The 24,498-nt window shown below is 42.1% G+C and overlaps 1 protein-coding gene across 14 annotated transcripts in view; it reads right to left on the bottom strand.

The window, feature by feature from the left end:
• Nucleotides 1-24,498, bottom strand: part of pknox2 (pbx/knotted 1 homeobox 2) — a 452,602-nt gene that overhangs the window by 110,397 nt on the left and 317,707 nt on the right. For all 14 annotated transcript variants that reach the window (XM_078531552.1, XM_078531535.1, XM_078531515.1 and 11 more), the window contains one exon: nucleotides 2,002-2,173. In XM_078531552.1, the coding sequence (XP_078387678.1) occupies nucleotides 2,002-2,173 (172 nt within the window). The remainder of the gene's footprint in view (nucleotides 1-2,001; nucleotides 2,174-24,498) is intronic.

Genomic DNA, 24,498 nt, shown 5'->3' with positions numbered 1-24,498 from the left:
GCTGCGGTCTTCCAAATTCCAGCATTGAAGTGAATGAGCCCAACTGAGTTGGGAAAGGCAATACTCGGAGCTAAGTACCATTGCTTGATTTGGGAGTAAATTTGTTACACTGTGAGCTGGGTCCTTGTATTTGGAGTTAAATGGCAGATTGAAATAATTTTCTTTACAGTCTAGGGAATTGTCTTGACTGATTGGACTCCCTTACAACGTAACTCGTTCATACAATGTAACCAAACTACTAGTTTGATATCCTCTGTCCTCTCTTTCCTCTCCCCCACACCACTCTCCCCTCCCTCACATACGCACGTAGCACTGAGTGTGCCCGAGGCAACATTTTTTCCTGTTGCCATGCTTTCTTTTGAAAGCAGCTAACAGATAATTAAATGTTACATCAACCCTTCGGGCCTCATTAATATTCATAAAGCAGATTGTAATGGTGCTGAGGAGAAACATCAGCCAATGAATGCAGAACCACCTATTTAAGAAATCTCCAATTTAAAGAGAGCTTAAATTGTGCACTTGTGGTCACAACCTAAAAGTGTATTTCAATAAAAAAACTGCCAATCAACCTCTCTGTTTACCATTTGTGTAATAATCCACTGTTAACACCCCAGGATCATAGCTAATATCATTGCCAGAAGTGAGCAATCATTAGTGTCACTGTTGGTATGCTCAAATCCATGGCCTACAAGTCTCAGCTTTGAGCCCTAGGTGCTCAGTACTCTGAGTTCATCAGCTCTGATTTGCACTCTTTTCTGGCAGCCACCAGCTGAAAGGAGAATATTCAAACACAGGAGATGCGAAGTAGGCACACTCCAGCCACCTACCCTTGTCACTGCCCTATCACACAACAGAGCTAGCTATGTTCAGCTCCTCTTATGCAGCCAACACACTAAAATAAAGGAGCAAAATGATTGTGTGAATTGAATAACATTGACTATTCACTCACTCACTAATCTGTTGATGTTTCATCTACATGGCTCAGGTTATTTTAATTTAAATCTTTGCAAGTGAATGCATTAACTCCAATCTCCAGAAGGTGTCAAGAGCAGCTCAGATAAACGGGAACTCACTTCCCATTACCTGCTATCCTCTTTGTAAGGGAGGTTCAAATGGTGATTACGGCTTTCCCTGCTCTCATCACTGCAACCAGGTTAGAAACTGCATTGTCTGCAAGGATGCTCCAACTAGTTAGTACCTGAGTCAGTGAGGGGAAATCAAGAAATCAGACAAGGATAGGTTTTCCCATCACTCTGTGGTAAAGTGCATTAGTATGGATACTCACTCAGTGGGAACAGATTCACGCATGTACTGACCCCCTAGATTGAATAGCCTGCTGTCTCCACTCACTGTCATGAAAAGTTGCCATGAAAAGAATAAATGGCCACTGGGGCAAAATAATAGAGACTACAGCCCATCAAGATGTTGGGATCTTCAACAGTTCTCTGTTAACAGTTCTAGGTTAAGCTAGGGTGGAAGAAAGAGAGGCTGACCTTGCAGACAATGCTAACCACGGTAACACAATAATTGCCAAGAATGAGTAATTACATAGGTCTGACCCCAGAAGTGAAACAGGTAGATGAGAGAGAGGACAGCCTATACACTGTCTGACTCTGTAGCACATCAATGGGATATACATCAAGTTACAACAGCTCGAAAAAAGAAACTTTCTCTCAATATAGCACACAAAATAATAGGTAATAGGCAGCCTGTCAGTAGATGCTTTGCCATTACCATAACTGCAACTTATGACCCTCCTCCAATGTTATTCAATAACAGAAGTTGAAGAGAAGGCTTTCATTGAAATGACTTAAATATATTTCTAATGGAGAATCTAGTTACAGTGATTAATTTTACTGATTAAAATAGTATTAATGAACCAGTGATTCACATAAAAAAAGAGAATGTTTTAGCATCTGTTACATTTGTATTTAGCTACTCATTTACGTGGGAAACGTTTTTTAATTTCTAGTCGTCAGTAGCCACCAAAGAATAACACACCAAGCTGTCTATCTCAGGATCATCGCTGAAGAAGGGTTTGTGCTCTTGCTCCTGCTGGTGAACGAAGTTCTCGATGTCAACATCGAAGCTTGCCGAGGTAATGCACTCTGACCCCTGTGTGGCCTGCTCACATTTCTCAAACAGAAGAGCAAGGAGTGGAAAGAGCGGATGTCTGGAGGAGGAATGGAGGAGAAAAGAACAGAATTGAAATGGTCAACTTTGACTCACTAAATCAACTGAACAAGAAATTGAGAATCAAAAGTATCCATAAAACTAATGTGGAGATATTCAGAGATTGGAATCAAGTTCAGTGACATCACAATTTGAAACAGAAACGATGAATTATCACAACATGACCAATCTTTCCTTCAGTTTGTTGGTTTCAGTCTAATTCTTAGAAGGAATGAGCCTATAACATCAACTGACAATCGCAACAATAATTTAGGCCATCTTGCATTCTTCATATATTTCCAGGTTACTGTGAGGGTAGAACAGTGGGAGTGGGACTAATTGGATAGCTCCTTCAAGGAGTTAGCACAGGCATGATGGAGCAAATGGCCTCTTTAGGTGTTATATGATTTTCAATGGTGGAGTAAAGGCTGGGCCACATCAACTGAAAACCACTTGGACAAGGTGGAGGTTGTTTAATCTTGATCTTGAAACTGGTTTGGTGGAGAACTGGGTGCTCACATTTCTAGGCAAGGATGTGGGTAACAGATGTGGGGGAGACTACTATTGTAAACTGCCTTCAGTTCCTTACCATTATACTTTAATGAGAACAGCAAAATTCCAGCAGTGGCTTTGGGAGGGAAATAAATCTCAACTGAACAATACTCATTTAATAATGACTAGAGAATATTGATCACAAACTTTTCCCCATCAAAGGTGAGAAATCATTCACCGCACAATCAGCTGGAAATACAGACAGCAAATATTGCTAATAAACATTACATTAAAAGATCCCCATCAGCAAAATGTTTCTGGTGCTTACAAACTTTATTCGATGTATGTATTTTATTAATTCTGGATATTTAGCTATTTCTGTGTGGCACAAAATGAGAATTACTACTAATTTAATATTTCTGCTGGAATTAGAATATGATCCTAGGCAGGCAGGTAACTTGTACATTTGGTTAAAATGTAATAACAGATTCCCGGCATGTTTTTAAAATGTCACATTACTCCTGCTTTCCCTTTTTAGGTTACAGATCACTGCTGCCTACTAGTAGGCAAAGGAGGTATAACTTCTGGGCCTGAATTTTTCAGTTGGGGGGTGGGCTTGGCGAGAGCAGGCTGGGGCGGACACGAAGCCGACTGCCGCTGCCTACGATCAGCTCCACGTTGCCATTTTACACAGGCAGGCCAATTAAGCCCCCCGCCCCTCCCCGCCAGCGTAAGACACAAGCAGTAGTGCAGCACTACCTGTGCGGGTGGGGGGAGGAGGGAGAGTCGGGGCCAGCGCTCTTTCGCGCATGCACGCGAAAGAGCGCTTCAATCCCCCTGAGATTGAGGGGCACGGAACTGCCTCAGGGAGATTGAAGCGCTTTTGAAATAAATAAATAAATGGATTAAAATTTTAATTAAGCGTGTCCCCTCATGTGACTGTGTCACATGAGATGGGACATTTTTTTATATTTCGGAAATTTTAAAAATTTAATTAATAAAAGCTTTAGGAAACTTCACCCCGATCGCGGATGAAATTTCCTAAAAAAGTTAAAGGCCGCTTGGTCTTTTTGCCTGCCCACCAACCTTAAGACTAGACAGGCACCGTCAACAATGCCACTAATTAATTCGTTAATGGCCTTAATAGGCCTATCAGTTATCGGCGGGCACGTAGCTAACTCCGGCGTGTGCCCGCCAAACAAAACATCGCGAGACAGCACGGTGACATCGGGTAGCATGCCCGATGTCATCGCGTGTCATTTTACGCGCTGGCGTGTCGGGCCCGCCCCTGACTGAAAAATTCAAGCCCTGGTACAGTCCTGTTGATTTTAATGATTTGGAAAAAATAGCATCCAGGAGAAATGTCATCAGGAGTAATTCCCAGCCTTTTAAAACCACTTCAACTGCTGGTCCTAGTCCAGTGCAAGATAGGCCACAGGCTCCTCCTAGTCATCAACTACATGCTGTTCCTCAGGAATGTCAGCTCCTGCATGTACAACAACTTAGCTGTACGTCCCCAACATCGCCATTAACTTCATGGCTACTGCTGCTCCTACACTCTGCCTGATCAAGTTCTGAACCAGCTGAAACATCTCAACAGTTGAATCAGCAACAAGTCATCTTGTTTGGTTCTCCTCAGATCTCTTCTTCCAATGTTTTCACACCCTCTCTGACTACTCCCACATCTCAAGACCCCTTCCCCATTCTCCCACCACCGGCATTCTCCATGGTCTCTTATCCCATAGCTCTGGTAATTATAAAATGTGTCATTTCTCAATGCCGAGATCTGTCACTTTCATCAGTGCTAAATAAAAAAAAACTGGGTTGATTTTCACTGAATACTTTAGGTACTAAAAAGAGGTGGTCAAGTAGGGTCTTAAACTGGAGCGCTGGTTTTGCCTGTTTGGAGCAAAAAGCCATCTTGACACAGGAGTTGAAGCCAGTGCTAGAAACGTCAACCTGGAGGTTTGTTAAACAGCTGACTGCCACTTAAAATAGCTGCTGGCACTCATTAAACAGACTCCATGGCCATTTTGATGGCTAGCACTTCTGCAAAGATCCCCCTGACAGCGACCAGTGCTTTGGGAGTAAACACTGTGTTGATGTCAACTTCAAGTGTTACTTATAAGGATAACTTATAATTTCATGGTCATTGCTGTTGGAGCTGTGAAGAGGATCTCTGAAACACATCAGAAGATTTTCTGGGCCACTTTGTCAAGAGTTCAACATTCAATCAACATTTATTCCAGAAATCTTCTGAGGGCTTAATTTGGAGAGAATAAGTGTTTTGTTACTCCACGTTATAGGAGTCACTAAGGGAAAGGGAAAGGTTGGTTGTGGGCATCTTTCTAGGGTTGGACAATGAATGGAAGGAGGGAATGAGGCCCTTTCCCCCACCCCACGGGTATGAACATCCCTACTCCACTATACCTCCTTCATTAGGACCTCCAGTGCTGCATCTGAGAACCTGTGAACCCTTAAGAGCCACCTGAAACCTGCCGCTGTGTGCCAGCCAGAGCACTCCACACGTAGGTGCAATGAGCCCATTTTCATGACTCCACGAAAATTGTGACTAATCAGCACTTTAAAGCCTGTAGGTTTCTGACTAAAGCCCGAGGCATGTTCAAATAATCATCAATGGCCAAAGATTGTGTTCAATCCGGGTTTTTAACCTGTTGTTTCACATTAACATAGCATCCATTCAGTGCCCGTTTTTACCCTTTGGCTAAAATAGCCCCAAAGTACACCGTCATTTGAAGGACCAGATTAAATCCAAGCAAAAGCAAAGCTTTGGTATGGAGAAATCTTCTATGATGCGGGTTTGAATAGCCCAGTGCCTTAGAATCTTATCCTCTCCACTCTGGAATCTCCTCTGTGAATCCTCTGCAAGCTCAGGACAGAAATTCTGTTCTCTCTAACTTTGTTACAGATTCTGATTGAATTGAGTTAGCAATGCCAAGCAGCTCTCAATGAGCATGAGTCAACAGCTCCTTCCCTCTCCCAATAAAAACCCAATAATGACATAATAACCTCTAACCTAGAGCTGTAACTCGCACTAAACTGAATTTCTCATTCCACTGAATCATGTTTATTGCAAAAATCAGCAAAGGCTCCCAACAGGCTCTAACTTTATCAGTGGAATTCTAGGACCACATTCCAGCTGTTAGGAACAGCTGCCCGAGCTGAAAGTAAATTCTCGGTGTCCTATCGAATGAGTTCAGCTAACACCAACACAGATGCAATTCGGCAATGCACTACTTCACTCTGAAAAGCACAGAAGGTGTTTATAGAGGCTGTAAAAGCTTGAAACACCTAGTTTAACAGAATAGTTTGCTTCCTGAAATAATGCTGGTAGAATAGCATTCAAGTAAATTTCAGAAGTGATCCAAAACCTTTCCAAGTACCTATTTGATCCAACCGAGCAAACTTATGATTCAAATCTAAGTGACCACTTTATAAACTACATTTATCACTACTCCCACTCCATCCCACATAGGTGTCTCTTTTTGTTCCTTATATACTCATATTCCAGCTATCACCAAGATTGGCTATTTCTACCTCCGAACATCACCCATCTCCACCCCTGCCTCAGCTCCTCTGCTGCTGCAACTCTCAGCCATGCCATCATTGCCTCTCAATTATTCTAATGCTCTCCTGGTTAGCCTCCCACTTTGCACCTTGCATAAACGTGAGCTCATCCAAAACTCTACTGCCACTATCCTACTTCACACCAAGTTCTGTTCACCACTCATCCCTGTTCTCACTGACCTATATTGGCTCCTGTTTCGGCAATAGCTGAATTTTAAAATTTTCATCCTTGCTTTCAAATTCCTTCATGAGCTTGCTCCTCCCTACCACCTCCAGCCCTGAAAATCTTGGGTCACCGCATTCCTCCAAATCAGGCTTCTTGTGCATCTCTGCTTTTTATCAGTCCACTATTGGTTGGCATGTATTCAACAGCTAAGCGCTGGAATTCCATCCCTAAACCTCTCCACCTCTCTCTCTCTCTCAAGACACTGACACTGCTCAAAGCCTCTTTCTTTGGCAAACCTTTTGGTCACATGTGTTAATATCTCCTTTTGTGGCTTGGTGTCAAATTTGGTTTGATAATGCTCCTAAGAAGCAACTTATGGAGGTTTACTAAATTAGGAACAAAAACAGAATTACCTGGAAAAACTCAGCAGGTCTGGCAGCATCGGCGGAGAAAAGAGTTGACGTTTCGAGTCCTCATGACCCTTCAGCAGAACTGAGTAAAGTTAGGAGAGGGGTGAAATATAAGCTGGTTTCTTTGTTCCTTTGTCTGTGACATCTTTTGATTACCTGCTCCTATCACTGCTTGCTTGTCCCTACAACCACCCCCCCCACCACAACTTCTCTCTCTCTCTCCACCCCCCCCGCCACCACCCCCCCCCACCCCCCGCCCCACCCCACCTTAAACCAGCTTATATTTCACCCCTCTTCAGTTCTGCTGAAGGGTCATGAGGACTCGAAACGTCAACTCTTCTCTTCTCCGCCGATGCTGCCAGACCTGTTGAGTTTTTCCAGGTAATTCTGTTTTTGTTTTGGATTTCCAGCCTTCGCAGTAGTTTTTTGTTTTTATTACTAAATTAGGTGCACTTTATAAAAGTAAGTTGTTGTTGACTGTACTTCAAAAATAATCACTGGTTGTAAAAGTGTATTTGGATGTTGTAACAAAATGCAAGGCATTACACAGACTCAAGTTTTTACCTATCCTGGTTCAGGAACTAAAGCAACATAAGCGCCTTCCTTGAGAGTTTGTAGCATGCACTTGAATACTTAACATAGGGGGCTGGCGGAAAGACAGAGAACATCAGATGTTCTCTGTCTTTCACATGACAGATGTGGGGAGGGAAACCAGTGACCTTATTTTTCAATATTATTTCAAGCATTGGTCTTTCCAACCTACTGATCCTGAATTCCAGACTTTCATTCTCTTCAAACAGCAGATGTCAATGGCACTAATTGCTCAATTTGCCTCTATATTATAAAATATAGATAAAGTATAAACTGCATATCAGAAACCACCTAAATCTGCATTTTATACAGCACAGCCCACCTCAAGGTAGGTCATGACTTCCATCAAAACATTTAGGCTAAATTTTAGAAAAATGGTGTGGACACATTCGCTGATCATGTTCTATCTTCTTCTATTCACTCACAGACGCCTGATCCTTTGCCCACCCTACATAATAACCTCCCCGCAACTGACACCCAACTTTTGTATCAGAGGGTTAAATCTGTAGGCTGTGAATTGAAAGGTGACATGACAAGTTGAGAAACAGAATTCAACAAATTTGGTAATTTGTGAACTGGCACCAGAAAACATAGGTGAATTGTTGTAAAAAGCCCAACTAATTCACTAACATCCTTCACAGAATGGAAAACAAAAACAGAATTACCTGGAAAAACTCAGCAGGTCTGGCAGCATCGGCGGAGAAGAAATCAGTTAACGTTTCGAGCCTTCATGGCCCTTCGGCAGACTCTAGTGTTATTTCCAAACTTATTGACAAACTTAAGTGTTTGTCCTCTGAAGTACTCTAGCGAGCCACTCTGTTGCAAAACAAACCAGTCTTGCACAACAAATTTCTTGCGGATGGACAATACAAGATAAATAATGATGTTGCATCAATGCATCCATGAACAAAACATGCCACCTAAGCTAAATGCCATTAGGCAAATGCCAATTTGCTCCCTTCCAGCCTGCTTAAATTGGGAAGCAATGCAACTTTAATATAGGTGGTCTGTAAAATATTCTACTAGCAACTGTGACATCCATGTCTGTATCAACAACTGTGCATATTAATCCAGTATATGTGCAGTTGTCCCACAGCTGCCTCAGACTCTGAATCCACCCACATTAAAAACACAGTAAATTTAGCACCAAGGGAAGGCCATTGGAAATGGTTCTGTAAAATAAACCAAGGTATTGTGCTTGGTCCACGGAATTGACTAGGCTTGCACTACTGCAATGTGATACCGAGCCTGTTGGACAGAAATGCTAAGCTTGTGGGCTCTTTTCCTTTTAGATAAAACAAATCACTTTTTTTTTTGTTAATTTCAAATTCCTGATGAAGCGGAACAGAAAGCTCCATTTTTGTGAGTGAAGATTTAGCATATCATAACTGATCTGTCTGATCCCAATTTAATGTGAACCTGTGAATCACAGCGGAATGAAAGGAAATAAGCATTGCTCACCTCTATCTCCTCCTCCCAGAGGAGCCAGTAGGAAGATATGAAAGACAAATTCCAGCAAGTATTAGCAATATGAAATTTCTGCACCTTATGAGCCCTCACGGTCAACAGATGCCTCCTCCTGCCATTTAACAGCCTCCAGATCAATTACAAGAGAAAGACTGGAATTGGCCCTATACATGGATACCGAATCGCTTGGAATTAATAAGACAATCAAATATTGGGTGTCAAGAGTTCAAGTATTGCAGACCCACAATGACCCGCACTCACCACACAGACATATTAACTCATCCCAGTTCTTTTACAAAGTGAATTTAAATATCGAAACACACACAAAAAAAAAAGGGTAAGGAAAATATTATTTTGAAAACTGACTGGCCATGCTTAGTGGTGGTAGTGGGAGGATGCAGAGAATGAAGAGGGGATCTGATCCTCTATGTGCCTGTACAAATATGCAGCTAAACTGTTGTGACATTTACTGCAACTGAGAGGTCGTTCGCTGCCTCTAATAAAAAAGGGGATTTGACATTGCCTAATAAAGGCAAATGAATTCATGTAATGGGCTAATTTAGCACATTCAGCACTGTTCTGCTAGCTAGCTGAGGCAGCAGACAGCATAGGCAGAAATACAGAGAGGCTACTACTGCCGGCAGTTTTCCACTTAACAACTCATTGCTTCAGTCTCATTCACTCCCAAATGGACTGAATCCGCTCCTTTACATGGTGCTCTTTAACCCCAAACCAGATGTTCCCTGTGATTTGTTCCAAATGAGCAGCCTCCATGTTAATAGGGGAGGTTCAAGAAACTGACCTGAAAAAGCGCAGTACATCTGAGCTAGATTTAACTGTGCCTTCCTGAATTCCAAGTGCAAGCTGATAACAGTGCAGTGAAAGAAAACAGGGCATTTGAGATCTGAGTTAACAGGACAAACACCTTAAACAATTTCCGTAAACAGTGAGATTTAAGGATAGGGATACAAACAGCAGGACTATCAAAGAGAGTGAATTACAGCAGGTGAATTCAATGTCAAATCAGGTACAGAGGGAGAAATACAGAAAAAAAAAGGTTTGCCTAAGAAATAGATGAGACAAAAGATGTATAAAAGAAACCAAAATTTAAATTTATAATTTTTTAAAATAGATTTTGCTGTAGGATGGAATCTAACGGCATCTGTCATTAGCTTCAAAGGGAGATGGTGGCGTAGTGGTAACGTTCCTGGACTAGTAATCCAGAAGCCCAGACTAATGCTCTAGGAACATGGGTTCAAAACCCACCTGGCAGCTGGTGGAATTTAAATTCAATTAATAAAATCAGGAATTTAAAAGCTCATCTCAGCATGGTGGCCATGAAACCAATGTCAATTGTCATAAAAAACCATCTGGTTCAACGTCCTCTAGGGAAGGAAATCTGCCATCCTTACCCAGTCTGGCCTACATGCAACACCAGCCCCATAGCAAGGTGGTTGACTCTTAACTGCCCTCTGAAATGGCCTAGCGAGCCACTCAGTTCAAGGGCAATTAGCGAAGGGCAACAAATGCTGGCCTTGCCAGCAACGCCCACATCCCATGAAAGAATGAAGAAAAAAGTTAGGTTTGTCCTGACAGGTTTAGGTTTTTCTGTGAGAGATAGCTGAAAGTGCCAGCTAGTGAGGGAAACAAGGGTGCCTAGGACATGAATGAGTTGGGCAAGCAACTGTGCCTTAACTAATCGCTTAACTGTGACTTTTTTCCCCCAAAAAATATACTTCATTCATAAAATTTGTAAAAGCACATTCCAAAACATTACAAATTGAATATTGCAGAAAGTGCAGTGGAATTCAACTTTTCTCCATACAGTATGTTCCACTCTGAGTTGCTTCAATAAAATTTCAATACTATTGATATTTATAATATATACTCCATGTCAGGCATACAGCCCGAGGGATTCTACACAGATTCCAGTCCCTTGGTGTACAATAGCTGAAAGGCCTTAGATGGTGGCCTTTCCCCACTATGCCCCTGCGGCAGCTGCCCCAAGCTTTGCTGCGTCCCTCAGCATGTAATCCTAGACCTTGGAATGTACCTGACTGCCACACTCAGCTGTGGACAACTCTTTGCGCTTGAAGGGTTGTGAGATTAGCAAATGAGAAGGAAGTGTAAATCAAGGTGGGTGAATTCAATATCAAATCAGATACAGAAAGAGAAACATTCGAACCTGACTCCTCATGGTCACCCTCATGGAGGTGAATTTCAATTGTTAGTAATCTCATTTTTTTCTTTTGTCTTGCAGCTGCTCTCCTGTTCCAGGCGCTCTTATAAAGATTCCCCCAAATCATTCCAGTCACTCATCCAGCCGGCTTGTCTTTCACCGATCTCAGTGCTTGTGGCGAAATGCTCAGCTATTGATCGTCCAGTTGGCAGCAACAACTTTCCTTGGTTTATTCTTGCCACAACCAAACAAACTGCTTTCTGATCCTCTGGTGCCACTTATCTAATGAGGTTCATCATTAACATCTACAAACTCTTAACACTTTAATACAAATTGCTTGATATATGCTAATAAGTATCACATGTACCAAACTCAGCCAATAAGGTGCAAGCCCAGACACACAAATATGGTTGGAAGCACTTCTTCTCACACAGCATTATGGAAACCTGGAACACTCCCCAAAAAGCTGTTGAGGCTGGGTGGGGAGAGCAGTTGAGCTGGTGGTGGGAGGGCTGGGGTGGGGTGGACGTTGATGTTGAAGTGGAAATTTCAAAACTGAATGATAGATTTTTGTTCGGCAAATTTACTCAGGGTTACAGAACTAAGGCAGGCAGATACGGTTACAATACAGATCAGCCATGATTTAACTGAATAAGCAGGCTTGAGGGGCTGAATGGCCTACTCCTGTTCCTAGGTTATATTATAACGTGGCCAGCCTGATAAGCATTGCTCATTTCTTTCTGCTCCTGTGCATTCTTAGGGAAAGCTAAGCTTTGTGCCTGCACGCACAGAAAGAATGGGAATTAGCAACATTAACACAGGGCTTCAGTGCATCAAAACTTATGGGATGATATAAAACCTGTGGGGGGTCGACTCTGGCTGTGAGTAACTGGTGTGGTGCAGTACAATGTTGCAGATTAAGGGGTTGCCAGGTTTGTGCTGAGTTAGTTACCCGGTTACTGACTAAGGGCATTACAATTAGCCTCAGCACCCTCGCTACAGCAGGGCAAGATGAATCCTGTCAGGATTGGTTGCTACAGAGTTTCCTATGTGTACACTGGGGAGGACCAGAAAGGGCTCCACGCTGATGCACCATTTGGTTTGATAGCTTGTCAATATTTAGTATCTAGCTTCACACATGACAAATAGGCACTTGGGCAAAGTACTGGTGAGCTTGCAGTGCTCTTAAAATTATACTCCAACAGAAGTCACTGCACACAGAAGGTCTGGATTAAGAAGACAAAGTCATAGAATCAAACAGCACTGAAGGTCAATCAGCCTATTGCAACTGGTGCTGGATCTTTGAAAGAATTGCCCATAATTGTACACACTGCCTTGTTCTTTACCCATAGCCATGCAATTTTTTTTCTTTTTCAAGTATTCATCCAACACTCTTTTGAAAGTTATTATCGAATCTGCTTCCACCGCCCTTATACGCGATATATCCTACAACTTGCTATATGGGAAAATACTCTTTTCCCCTCTGGTTATTTTGTCAATTATCTTAAAGCTCTAGAACAACGCTTTTTAAAAATTTACTCACGGGATGTGGGCTTCACTGGCTGGGCCTGCATTATTGCCCATCCCTAGTTGCTCTTGAGAAGGTGGTGGTGAGCTGCCTTCTTGAATCGCTGTAGTCCATGTGGTGTACGTACACCCACACTGCTGTTAGAGAGTGACCCAGCAACAGTGAAGGGACGACGATATATTTCCAAGCCAGGATGGTGAGTGACTTGGAGGGGAACTTCCAAGTGCTGGTGTTCCCATCTATCTCCTGCCCCTGTCCTTCTAGGTGGTAATGGTCGTGAGTTTGGAAGATGCTGTCGAAGGAGCCTGGCTGAATTCCTGCAGTGCATCTTGTAGATGGTACACACTGCTGCTACTGTGCGTCGGTGGTGGAGGGTGTGAATGTTTGTGGATGGGGTGCCAATCAAGCGGGCAGCTTTGTCCTGCACAATGTCAAGCTTCTTGAGTGTTGTGGGAGCTGCACTCATCCAGGCAAGTGGAGAGTATTTCCTCACACTCCTAACTTGTGCCTTGTAGATGGTGGACAGGCTATGGTGAGTCAGGAGACGAGTTACTCATCGCACGATTCCTAGCCTCTGAGCTGCTCTTGTAGCCATAGTATTTATATGGCTAGTCCAGTTCAGTTTCTACCTGTGCCAGTAGAAGCAGTTTCTCCTTAGTTACATCAAAACTCATGAGTTTTTACACCTCTATTAAAATCTGCCCATAACCTTCCCTGTACTAGGGAGAAAACCCCAGCTTCTCTAGTCACTACATAACCGGCATTCCTCATCCCTGTGTCTAATATAGTACTAGTTATCAGCATAATGTTTGCTTATGGCAATGAAATTTATTTCACGTGATCCATCACTGTGAAAGGCCTTCCCACCCAGAATGTAATATAAAACTAGTAGAGCCAGTGCCCTCTGTTCCACTGGGGCATCCTTACAACTTGAAACTTGGGGAGTTTTCAAAAAGGAGAAAAGATTCTCTCGATAAACGTGAATTTCACAAGCATTTTTGATCTCGCGCACAGCATGATATCTGGAGAGAGAAAATGCACATGTCTATTTCGAAAGTGTGCATCATTTCCCTGATCCCCTTCAGGCTTCAGTCATTGTTACAGAACCCCTGGGATGGGAGATTATAAAAAGAACATGAACTGAGTGTTAGTGCGTTCCTGGGAACATCAGCAACACAACATCCAAGTCCACCGGGGCACATACCGACAGCAAGTAACTGCCACAGTCAGAGAAACCCGTGCTCTCAGAGGACAGGAGGGAGCAGACAAGGTCAAATGCAAAATGTTAAAGTGCCTCTGGGGCTGTCTCATATTTAGCTACAGTACACTACTCTGTCTCCTCACAGAGAAAACAAAACAAAACAAAACACAATGGCTTTGGGCTAAATTATGGTTTGTTTTGATCTGCAATAATTCTCCATGGTCATTTACTGGCACATAACAGAGGTGGATGAATTAAAAACACAGATAAATCTAAAGTAAACTGAAGAACTGAGACAATGCAAATAATCAAAAAATAATCTTTATTTGCTATCAAGCAAACTCTCCCCTTCCAGTATTCTCCCATCTTGCCCTGAAGAATTGAGCCTAGCTGACATATGAAGAAAAAGAAAAACTTGCATTTAAAAAGCACTATTCACAAATTCAGCATGTCCCAGAGCACTTTACAGCCAATGAAGTCCTTTTGAAGTGTAGTTACTGTTGCAATATAAGGAAACATTTCACATCCTTCATCAATGGGGTGTGGGATTGCTGACTGACTTGCCAAGTGGCCAGTCTTTTTGTGCGAGCTTATTCAGTGAGTATCAGCAGAATATTTCATTGTTGGGGTCTTTACCTTCCCTCTTCTCCCTAACTCTTGACAATCCACCAAGTAAAACACGTGTAAGAAAGGGTTACTCGCTCAGTTTTGTGATTGATCACAGTATTACTGTGTTTGTAGGAGGTAATGGAAGCTTAGGTAAAGTATAGAGATTGGAGTTGGGCTGTAAATGGCTGAACTGCAAGTATCACTAAGATAAGATACTACAGAGGCCAGAGAGGGTCATAAATCAGTAATCCCTGAAGGGATTAAAAGTGAATCTCAAACTGTTTATCAACATCACATGAACCTAAACAGCATTACATCCTTTAAAAACCATCCTAACCGGTGTGATCTGACAATAAATACAAGTGCAGCTCAAAGAGGAGGAAGGCAATTTTATCCCATTGTTAGCTAGATTTATATAGGATAGCACTGGGTATTACAAGATAGCAACAGGCTACTGAATTTCCAGCATGGTAGAACACCAGGACTATTATTTAAGAGTTCTTCTTGTTCACACAAGCCATCCTTTTGGCGTTCTACTTATCCTGACTACTATGATTCATTGCTCAACATGGGCAGCCTTGAGCTGTGGAGTGAGGCCCATGAGAAATCAAAGAGACCACCAAAATTCAGTTACACTCACTGCAGCTGTTAGAGAGGGTGGACGGGTGGTCACGGGGCACCATAAGCACAAACCCGTCAGCGTTTTTTTTTTATTCGTTCATGGGATGAGGGCATCGCTGGCGAGGCCAGCGTTTATTTCCCATCCCTAACTGCACTTGAGATGGTTGAGGTCAACCACCATTTTAAGCCATGTGGTGTAAGTACATCCACAGTGCTGTTAGGGAGTTCCAGGATTTTGACCCAGTGACAGTGAAGGAATGATGATATATTTCCAAGTCAGGATGGTGTGTGACTTCGAGGGGAACTTGCAGGTGATGGTGTTCCCATGCATCTGCTGCCCTTGTCCTTCTAGGTGGTAGAGGTCATGGGTTTGGAAGGTGCTGTCAAAGGAGCCTTGGTGAGTTTCAGCAGTGTACCTTGTAGATGGTACACACTGCTGCCACTTGTGTCATTTGTGGAGGGAGTGAATGATGAAGGTGGTGGATAGGGTGCCAGTCAAGCAGGCTGCTTTGTCCTGGATGCTGTTGAGCTTCTTGAGTGTTGATGGACACATCCAGGCTAGTGGAGAGTATTCCATCACACTCCTGACTTGTGCCTTATAAACGGTGGACGGGCTGCGGGCAGTCAGGAATTGAGTTACTCTCCACAGAATTCCAAGCTTCTGACCACAATAATTACATGGCTGGTCCAGTTCAGTTTCTAGTTAATGGTAACCCCCAGGATGTTGTTAAGGTGGGATTCAGTGATGGTAATGCCATTAAATGTCAAGGGGAGATGGTTAGATTCTCTCTTTTTGGAGATGGTTATTGCCTAGCACTTGTGTGGTGCGAATGTTAGTTGCCACTTATCAGCTCAAGCCTTGCTGCATATGAACAGGGACTGCTTCAATGTCTGAGGAGTTGCAAATGGTGAACATTGTGCATTTATCCACAAACATCCCCACTTCTGACCTGAGGAACTCCTGCAACGATGTCCCGGGACTGAGATGATTGGCATCCAACAGCCACAACCATCTTCCTTTGTGCACGGTATGACTCAACCAGTGGAGAGTTTTCTCCGATTCCCATTGACTTCAGTTTTGCTAGGGTTCCTTGATGCCATACTTGGTCAAATGCTGCATTGATGTCAAGGGCAGTGACTCTCATGTCACTTCTTGAGTTCAGTTCTTTTGTCTATGTTTGGACCAAGGCTATAATGAGGTCAGGACCTGAGTGGCCCTGGCAGAACCCAAACTGAACATCAGTGAGCAGGTTATTGCTGAGTAAGTGCCGCTTGATAGCACTGCCGACGACACTTTCCATCACTTTGCTGAAGATTGAGAGTAGACGGATGGTGTGTTAATTGGCCAGGTTGGATTTGTCCTGCCCACAAAGCTACTTGGTCCTTGCCATCAATTATCATTCACTTTTATTCATGTGTGCAAGTGAAGCAATAACCAGCTGTCACTGAAAGAACTCTATATGCATTTAAAATAGGAAATAATCTTGAACAGCGAATGAATGTTACTGGCTTGATGATGTTCTGTGGTATCATTAAATGAGAAAATTGGGAACATATTTCTCCGAGCCTGAATCAGATAAAAGAGAGTTGGCTAACTTCTATGCAAATCTAAGAACTGTGGTTGATCGTAGAGTGTACAGTTTGTGTGTGTTAATTTATAGCCTCAAAGAAACAGTTGTTCAAATAATAAACATGCTTAACCATAATGTTCCATTAAAGGCACAGAGCTGGTCCAAGCCCTCAGAATGGCAAATGAATCGAGTTAGTGGACCGTAATGGAATATAATTGGAAATTCTGCTATGAACATTAGGGATCATTTATTATATCTGGCAATCTGATCTGCTCTTGTAACTATAGTATTTATATGGCTGGTCCAATTCAGTTTCTGGTCAATGATAACACCCAGGATGTTGATAGAGGGAGGGTTCAGCGATGGTAATGCCATTGAATGTCAAGGGGAGATGGATAGATTATCTCTTGCTGGAGATGGTCATTGTCTGGCACTTGTGTGGCGTGAATGTTACTTTCCACTTCTCAGCCCAAGCCTGAATGTTGTCCAGACCGCTGCATTTGGACACTGACCTCTTCAGTATGAGTTGTCGTGAATCGTGCTGAACATTGCGCAACCATCAGCTAACATCCCCACTTCTGACCTTATGTTGGAGGGAAGGTCATTAATGAAGCAGCTGAAGATGGTTGGGCCTAGGACACTACATTGAGGAACAATTGCAGTGATCTCCTGGGATTGAAGATTGACCTCCAACAACCAAACCATCTTCATTTGTGCTAGGTGTGACTCCAAGCAGTGGAGTGTTTTCCCTTTGATTCCATGGGACTCTACTTTTGCTAGGGCTCCTTGATGCCACACTTGGTCAAATGCTACCTTGATGTCAAGCTGCCTTGAGCTTGGAGCAAACTCAGTCCATTTTGAGTCAACAGCACAAATAGCCTACAATTTAATTTTGCATTAATTATGAATGCCTCTTTAGTGATCAAAGATGCATGATGACTTTTGAGAACAAGAAAAATGTGCACTGGTAAAGTGAAGGGTGGCAAAGAACCTTTAACTATGATCACACCATGGACAAGGAGTACCTTGATGCAGAGAGATGGGTTACAAGATTAAACAGACAAAATAATGTTAAGGGAAGACTGTGTATGCAGTTGTTCACATACTCAAAGATTTAGATCATCACTTGGGGGTCTTAAGATGAGACTCCAAATGTAAGCTCCTGTATTGGCACTGGGACAGATACTTTCCATCCTTGGAGTGGAATTTGTTTCAGGCAAAACTTTGTTCAGGTTAAGGCAACACAACATCAGGAATTAGACAGTTCATGCTTTCGGCCTCTTGGTTGTTCTGAGCCATAAAATTGATTCATCCATCTCATCTCCAATCTGCCTCAACAGTGTGCAACAGGACATATCAGAGGTAGACTAATCTGATAGTACTGGTAATCTACCATAACCCTGAGAAGTTACCAATACCGATTAAAAGGATGGAGAAACGTGTGAACTGGAAACTTCACTATGTAATAAAAACAAAAAATTCTAGAGATACTCAGCAGAAACAAGTAGTCAACGTGTTTGGCTGCTAACCTTTCGCCAGGACTGGTAAAGGTTAGATATGGAACATTTTAAGCAAATACTGAGAAGGAATGGGGAAGGGAAGTTAAGAACAAAAGGGAAGGTCTGCGATAGGATTGGAAGCAGGAGAGATTAAATGACAGAAAGGGTGATGGTACAAGCAAAAGTAGGAAAGTAACAGGATAAGTAAAGAAACAAAAATTGGGTTTAAAGGGGCTGAAAATGGCAACAGCAGATCCACTACCAGCACCTATCTGGAAAAAAAAATGGGATTAGTGGTTATGATCTGACATTCTAAACTCAATTTTGAGCTCAGGAGGCTGCAAAGTACCTAATCAAAAGATGAGGTTTTGTTCCTTAAACTTCTGTTGAGCGATATAGGAGATCAAGGACAGAGAGGTGAAAATGGGAACCGGACAGAGAGTTAAAATAGCAAATGAGTGGAAGCACATGGTGATGCTGATGAGCTGAATGGCAGTGTTCAGTAAAGCAGGTCACCCAATCTGCATTTTATCTCCCAATGTAGAGGAGGTCTCTTTGTGAGCAGCAAATATAATATACTAAATTGAAGCAAGTAAAAGTAGGTTATTGTTTCACCTGGAAGGTGTGTTAGAGGCCCTGAGAGGAGGTGAAAGGGCAAGTGTTGCATCTCTTGCATTTGTGTTAAAGGCAGCTGCTACTGGGGGTTATTGAAGAGTGCAGTAGGGGGAATTGTCCCTTCAGTATTCTTACAGGAGAGCAGACGGAAGACATGCTTGGTGGTGGTGTCACATTGGAGATGGCGGAAATGGTGGATGATGATCCATTGAATGTGGAGACAGGTAAAAAGGAAGGTGAGGACAAGGGAAAGCTTATCATGGTTCTCGGAGGGATGGAAATGTGAGAATAGGGCAGCCACAGTCAACAACCTGGTCTACCATGGTGAAGGGAATCCTCGCTTGAGGAAAAATGAAGATGTAGGAGACACCGGTGAAAGTAGCATCATCAGAGCAAATCTGATGGAGATAGAGAAATTGGAGGAATGAAATATAGTCTTTAGAGTAAGTGGAGTGGGAGGGTGTGTAAGCCAGGTGCTGCAGGTGTCAGTGGATTTACAGTAGGTATTGGTTGATAGCCTATCCCCAGAAATGGAGATTGAAAGTCAATGAAGGGAAGGGAAGAGTAGCAGACGGACCATATGAAGGAAGGGTGGAAACTGGGAAGCTCTGAGTTAGAGCAGAAAGTGGCACTAATACAGTCATCAACATACTGGAAAAAGACAACAGGGAGGGCACCTTTGTAGGACTAAAGCAAAGAATGTGCCATATATCCCACAAAAAGGCAGGCATAGCTTGGACCCATATTGTTCCCATTGCTAATTGTTTATTCTCCAAATAAAAGATGCTGCTGTGTCAATGGAGAAGTTATTTAATGTAAAAATAAGTTCAGCCAGGCAGAGGAGTGTGACGGTGAATGGGAGCTGCTCATGTCACCATGTAAGGAAGATACATAAGAACTGCAGGCCGTCCTGGTTGGGGTGGAGGTGTAGAGAGATCAGATGTCCATGGTGTAAAGGAGACAATTAGAGCCAGTAAACCGAAAACTGTTAAAGTGAAAGAAGCCATTGTTAGAGAGATGGATGTAAGTGGATAAGACTGACAGGGGAGGAAAAAATATGCAATGCTTCTAATTAAGGTGCTGGATGTCTTCCCCTGAAATATTGCCTTTTGAACACATCTGCTAAGTTTTTGAAGATCCTATACTAGACTGAGCTCCCCAGTTTACATGGTGACCAGGCCTTGCTAAATGTAGTCTCTTCATCTCTTCTCCAGATGGGGTATAAGTTTTACAGAACAAATAGCCAGGTAATCTTGCATTCGCCCTTGATTGGATCCCTGGAAATCTCAACATTGAATCCTGAGGGAGGAGGAGCACTAACTCAGATTAACTGCACCTTCACTTTGTTTAAACAGTCAATGGTTTGGATTCACTGGGAAATTTTGAATAGTGTGTGGAAATTCCCCATCCTTCACACACTTTCCTAACTTGAAATGAGAGATGAGTGAGAATGTCCTTTGAAACTAAAACTGATGCCCAGGTAGTATAAATTACAACTATGCAAAGTTGTGTCTGAAAATCCATTTGACTTCTGTTTAGGAGTGGAAGACCCAACACTATAAGTTCCTTTTTTGAGTGCTCAATTAGGTTGAATCTGAGACATTAGCATCTGCGAGTCAGTTCCTGGAGCTTCCACCACTAAATCTGCCTCTTTTATGTCAGCCATGGCTTATGGTTCTCGCTTCTGAGTCAGAAGGCTATCAATTCAAGTTTCACTTAGGAGACTTAGGGCTGACAGTCCAGTGCAGTACTGAGACACTGCTGCATTGTCAGAGATGCCACCTTTTTGATAAGATGTCCTTCAGATAAAACGTTCAACTGAGGTCCCATTTGTTCTCTCAGATGGACATAAAAAATTCCATGGCATTTTTCGAAGGAGAGCATTGGAGTCCTCATCCTGTGTCCTGGCCAAGATTTATCACTCAACAAACATCACACAAAAAAAAAGAATTCTCTCGTCAATATCTCATTGCTTTTTACGAAATCCTGCTGAGCACATTGGCTGCCTCTTGTAACAGTGTCTAGATATCAGCTGCAAAGCATTTTAGGACATCTTGAAGTCGTTAAAAGCACTACATAAACATTAGTCTTTCTTGTTCTTTTATTCTGGAAGCATTGTAGATCCAGTTTTCCATGCGTCTATGACTCTGAAGGAGCTTCCATTAATGCAGGTAGTCAACTTATAATCACCCAGAATCAGACGCAAACAAAAACCAATGTAAAAGCAGTGATAGGGGCCAAGAGACTACAGAACAATGCTGCTACATCATGCTGATGAATTCTATTGAGTTACATCTTGTTCCTGTTTTACTGGCTAACACATTTAAAGCAAGAGATAATTACTGATTATTGTGAAGCCAGCATGGAGAAAAATAACTGCAAAGAAATGAAATGAACTGCAGGGTTTAACAGGGAGTGATTGCAAGGCAACTAATGGTATGAGATGATAACATAAATGGCAACAGCGAAACTTGGACAGATTATACACATTGTCTCAGTCTTTGTAACATATCTTAACTCATAATAAGTCTCATTCATCCATCACCCCAGTGTTTACCGATCTACATCGGCTCCCCATTCAACAACATCTTAAATTTAAAATTCTCAACCTTCTTTTCAAGTGTGTCCATTGCCTTACCCCGACCAATCTCTGTAACCTCTTCCAGTCCTGCAGCTCTGCAAGTACTTGACATTCCTCCGAATCTGGCCTTTTGTGAACCTCTGATATCATTTGTCCTGGCATTGACAGCCATGCCAGTTAGCTGCCAAGACTCCAGGGCTCTGGAATTCCTTGCCTCAACCTCTCCACCTCTCTCTCCTCCTTTGAGATGGTCCTTAAAACATGGCTGACAAGGCTTTTGCTCACCTGTCCTAATACCTCCTTATGCAGCTTGGTTCAAATTTTGCTTAATAGTGCTCCTGTGAAGTGCTTTGTGACATTTTACTGTGTTAAAGGCATTATATAAAGATGTTGTTGTTGCTTGTATCATCTGATCTTAAAACCTTGAGGTTTATTTTGTTAATTTTTCTGGTCACCCCTGCCGTTCTGAAGGATAGTCACCACTGGTGCTTTGTCAAAGTGGCCAACACTTGTGAGAAAGAGTTCTGTCAGCAATTATTGACAGACTATTCAATCTTATAGGGCATCAGAGCGGAGTGAATGCTAATACTCTCCGCAGACGATATTTACACATACCGACATCCAGCTGGGGCTGCTGGATATAGATATCACTGGCTCTGTCTTCTTTGACTCAAGGAAACTGAGATTGATTGTAGGACTCCTCAATGGCAAACCTGACACAGCCTAGGGACTAAAGCTGAGTTCTAACTAGCTCAATTGCTTGCTGGCAAAATTAAGATGTCCGCACAGCAGATATCCCATGCCACTGCACAATGAAAGTGCGGCATTTGAATTGTGACAGCTAAAGTGTGACAAGGAAGAAAGTGTTAGAAGATACAGCCAATTCCTGTGTGTAGCCCACAATTCCTGAGTACTATAATTACTTTGTGTAACACAATCCATTCCACTTTGTAAATAACACAACATTGTCATAAGACAGCGCACACACTTACATACACATATACATCTTACGTACATATACACACAAAACACACAAGTATACATGCACATTCACAGGTGTGATTTATGTGTATATAAGTGTAAGTCCATTTAGGCAGTTGGTCATTCTGGTTAGTAGCAGATGTTGTCTGGTGAGTGCTACTTACTTTTCAAAGCAAAGGATTTTAAAAATTATTGTGGTGTGCATTTCTCAATAGTCTAAAATTGATGGCCAAGATATAATACAGTCCATATGCAACCATAATTTATTGTGCTCACCTAGCTGATGATTTCAGCCAGTGTCAATATCGAGCACTCAGGGAGAATACAGCCAGATGTAAAGCAAAGATCCTGCATTACATTGAATTACAAAATATTTATAGTACAGAAAAAGGGAATTAGGCCCAAAATGTCCATGGCAGTGTTTATGCCTCTCATGAGCCTCCTCTTGCTCTTCCCAGATAATCCTATACCAACATACCTTTCTATTTTTTCTCCTTCATGTGTTTATCTAGCTCTCCTTAAGAACATCTATGCTATCCACCTCAACTACACCTTGTGGAGAGAAAATGCCTCTGACAGATTCATCTCTTCAGACGTTAACAAAAATGTACCTTATGAATCTATCCCATGCCCAACAGTTTTATTGCGTGCCCATCATCTATGTAGATGGGAGAATGCTGATAAACCCTTTATGGTAGAGAGTTCCACATTCTAACTAGTCTATGGGTAAAGAATTTTTTCCTGAATTCCTTATTAGATATATTAGAAGCGCTTATATTTACAGTCCCTAGTTCTGGTTTTGTATGCAGATGGGAACATTTTCCTTAAGACTAACGTATCAAGCAATTTAATAATTTTAAAGATCTCTATCAGGTCGCCTCTTAATCTTCTCTTTTCTAGAGAATAAAGTCTTAAAGTCATACTTAATCTTTCCTGATAGATATAATATCTCAGTTCTGATATTATCCTTGGATATCGTTTTTGCACCTTTTCCAGTGCCTCTGTATTTTTTTATATATATAATATGGAGACCAGAACCGTTCACAGCATTCTAACTGTGAACCAACCTAGGTTCTATATAAGTTTAACATAATTGTTTTTCAATTCTATCTGCTAGAAATGAACCCCAGAACTTTATTTGCTGTTATTATGGTGTTATTAACCTGCACACTACTGTTAGTGATTTCTACATCCGTATCCACTGATCCCTCTGCTCCTCTACTCCATTTAGACACTTTATTTTCCAAGGGGTATCAGGCCTCCTTGCTCATTCTACCAAAATGTACCACCTTACACTTATCTATTTTATCCTAACAAAGATTGGCATCTGTACATTCAGCAAAAATGAGATCCTAATAAATCGCTACGCCACTTTTCTCATTTCACACAAACTATTCTTAGGCTTATCAGAGTAGCGTTATCAACCAGTGCCAATTTAGGTGCTGTCAGTCCATGCTCACCAGGAACTGCATCAAGACTGTCCAAACTCAATTCGTTAGGTCCTTTGCAGCCAGTAAAGAGAGGCGACATTCATCTCACTGGTTTCAGCAGCATTTAAACTCAGATCCCATAGGTGAAAGGCAAGTATCCAACCACCTCTCACACCTAGCTCCTCTAAAATACACCAAATAACTCATTGGCCTAGTATCAGGTGTTGTGGGATGTGGACATAGCACCGATAATATCATTTTGACTTTTGCGTCACCATTTTAATTTCAATCCAGAATTTGCTCTCCTTTTCATTTGCATTGTATTTGTAGTTCTCTTCTGCTCTCCAGAAGGCAGTGCTTTGTGCTTGGTTAAGCTCTACAGGCAAGCAACCAGGCTCTGCTGTATCAGATGGCCATTCTGAATTGAAGGTCCACCACCATGATTTAGATTACTGACTGGCAAAAGTCATAATAAACTAACACATTTTATCGGTGTGCAAAACTCCTGGAGCACTACTGATGCCACAAAAGAAGCAGAATCATTTTAAGGCAGGAGCAAACAAAAGAACAAATAATAGGGAGAGAAGGAAAGAAAAAGTAAATAAGAAAAAGGCAAATACGGAAGAAAAGGAAAGAACGAATAGGATAAAATCAAGCAGTAAAATCTTTAAAGGCAACTGGAATGCAGCTGACTAAGTTCCAAAGATTGCTGGATTTTCTGATCCCATGTGGCCTTAGGGCTGGAGTTTGGACTTGATGCAAAACACAATCAGCAAAAGAATCCCTTCTCTGATCCC

Source organism: Cetorhinus maximus, chromosome 2 (assembly GCF_964194155.1).
Source record: "Cetorhinus maximus chromosome 2, sCetMax3.hap1.1, whole genome shotgun sequence".
NCBI lineage: Eukaryota > Metazoa > Chordata > Chondrichthyes > Lamniformes > Cetorhinidae > Cetorhinus > Cetorhinus maximus.
This window is presented reverse-complemented; position numbering and strand designations above follow the sequence as displayed.